Source organism: Monoraphidium neglectum, assembly GCF_000611645.1.
Source record: "Monoraphidium neglectum strain SAG 48.87 unplaced genomic scaffold scaffold00322, whole genome shotgun sequence".
Taxonomy (NCBI): Eukaryota; Viridiplantae; Chlorophyta; class Chlorophyceae; order Sphaeropleales; family Selenastraceae; genus Monoraphidium; species Monoraphidium neglectum.
Window position 1 is genome coordinate 23925 of NW_014013306.1, and position 2332 is coordinate 26256.

The 2332-nt window shown below is 58.7% G+C and overlaps 1 protein-coding gene across 1 annotated transcript; it reads right to left on the reverse strand.

Moving 5' to 3' along the window:
* Positions 1-17: 17 nt before the first annotated feature.
* On the reverse strand, positions 18-636 carry MNEG_2758 (hypothetical protein; the record flags this gene model as incomplete). The annotated part of the gene is made up of 3 exons (XM_014048769.1): positions 18-30; positions 304-374; positions 556-636. 3 exons carry the CDS (start codon positions 634-636, stop codon positions 18-20), a joined length of 165 nt encoding a protein of 54 aa, XP_013904223.1.
* Positions 637-2332: the final 1696 nt, after the last annotated feature.

The window sequence follows — 2332 nt, forward strand, 5'->3', positions numbered from 1 at the left end:
GTGCACGATGGTGTTTGTCAGTCGTGACTGCTAAGCGAGCGGCGCGAGGGGCACAGGTGCCCCACATGAAGGCAAGGGTGGGTTTGGTGAGTGGGGCTTGCGGGTTTTGGCTTGAGATGATCAGCGACGCGCGGGGTGCGTGCACAGCAGGGGCGACCGGGTCAAGCAAGTTTACCCTGTGCAAAGTGCCATGAATAGACGACCTATCAGTTTGCAAACCCAATGTGCTTTGTGTCCTGTGAGGCTGTGCCCTGAACTCCCATGATGACTCATGCAGGAGCTGGTTTTGATTGGCAATAGCACCCACCATGGACGCCGGTGACATCAGACAGGGCCGCGCCGGGGTCGGAGTAGCAGTTGTTCTGCACCGATGCCTGCAGGGTGGTGGTAAACCACGGCCACGGGCTCAAGCGAGCTCAGTGGAGAGGCACACACAGGAAAGTAGTGGGGGCATTGAGCACCCAGGGGACACATTGGCACACGCCTTCTGGGCTGTGTGCTGTGTGCGCAGCGCATTGTTTTCCCTCGTCGGCCTGTGACGCCAGCGCCGCTCACCAGGCCGGCCAACGCAAGGATCCACGAGGCAGCCAGCAGCGCCCAAAGCACCCAGAAACTGATGCTCCACGCCTTGTTCATCCTTTCACGCTGCTTGAGTACGAACCGAGTTTTCTGTCGTCGAATGTCACGCGACTGAACCGCGCGTGTAGCTTGATCGTACGAGTAAGGTGTCGGAGTCTCACATTAAGGGGTCCTCTGCAGCGAGCGTGGCATACTTGCAGCACCACTTGACTGGCTGGCACAGCTTGGTCCTGCTGCCGGCGTCACTATGACGCACCCTGGTGACGCCAGACCGCTAGGAAATCTTGGAGCCATCAGATATCATGACTTCAGGCATGAGTTTATTCTTTTGCAGCATCGCTTCATCAATACACGCAAACAAGGCTGTTCTTTGCGTGTGCAAGCGCTGCTTAGCAAAAAATCATGTCTCAACGATCACTTGTATGGACCGAGAGTTCAAGATCCAACGCCTTGTACATGATTTCAGGCATGATACCTGCAGTTGGAAGTGCAGCATCAACTGCATTGGCAGCATCACAGCGGTTTGTCCCTGCCCTGAGGCCCGCCTCAACCGAAAGCAGTTGCACCACTTTGCTTCAATGCAGCGGGGCCTGCTGCGTGGCACATGTCAGCCGCGCTCACTAGCTTATTGAAGCCGGTGCCTGAAAGTCAAGAGGGGTCGCAGAATAGCACATGCATGCTGTGATGCTCTCCCATCATCCCAGCACGAGCACAGCCCGCTGGTGAAATCATGAAATTGAACATCGGCGCAAGCCACCCGCTCGTGAAAGCACGTAGCAAGCCTCCAGCAGTGTGTGTGGAATATAAAGCGTCTCAGCCTCTTACATATGGGATTTCATGGAAGCTGCGCTCGTAGGCTCGCTTGGCGCCTGAAATGCCGTCGGCCGGTCGCGACAGGCGAGAAGACGTGCCCCATCCGCGTGCAGACTGGTCATTCGGGTCGGCTTCAATTGTCTTTTAATTGTGAAATATTGTTTCGCACCCATCCTATATCAGTCACCCGCACACAAAAGCAGTAAAGCGACACCAAGCTCCGTGATCAAACTTGAACGTAAAGCGGCGCCGTTCGCTTCTAGTAAGAGCTGAAGCGGCCACCAACATGGATCTACACTTGTTGGTCGCGCTCGCCCTCGCCGCGGTGGCATGGACCCTGGACGCAGCACGCGCGACAGACCCGCGCGCTGTCACCGGCCACTACAAGCTGCTTGGCCAAGCGCCCATCGCCGCAGCTCACCATATGCAGCTGCCCTGCGGTCACGACCAGTTTCTTCTTATGGGTGAGCCCCCGGCAGTTGTCAAAATATCGCCCACGCAAGCCAGCGCCGCCGCCGCGTAACCCCGCATGTCGCAGCTCCCGCCACCAGCCACGAGCGCGCGCGCGTTCCCGCCGCCCCATCCGCCCCTGCGACCAGAGTTCGGCCCAACTGGGAAGGAGGGACGCTTGATGCTGCCGCACCCTCCAAGCAATCCAGACGGCACAAAGGTCCTCTGGGTGAGCCGGGGTTTTCCCGAGAGGCCGCTGCGTGTGCCGCAGGCCAGTCCGGCAGCAGCGGTGTGTCTTGCTGCCACCGGTACAGGGCAGTCCGGGACAGCATACTCGCCCACATTGGACCCCAAGCGGGCTGCAAAGTGTCACGGAACTTTTTGGAGAGCCGCTGCCGCCCTGCCGACCGCAAGTCGCCTGAATCAAATTGCACGAACAATTCGCCGCACGCATCCCCCAACAATGCCACCAACCGCCGCGTCCTCACAC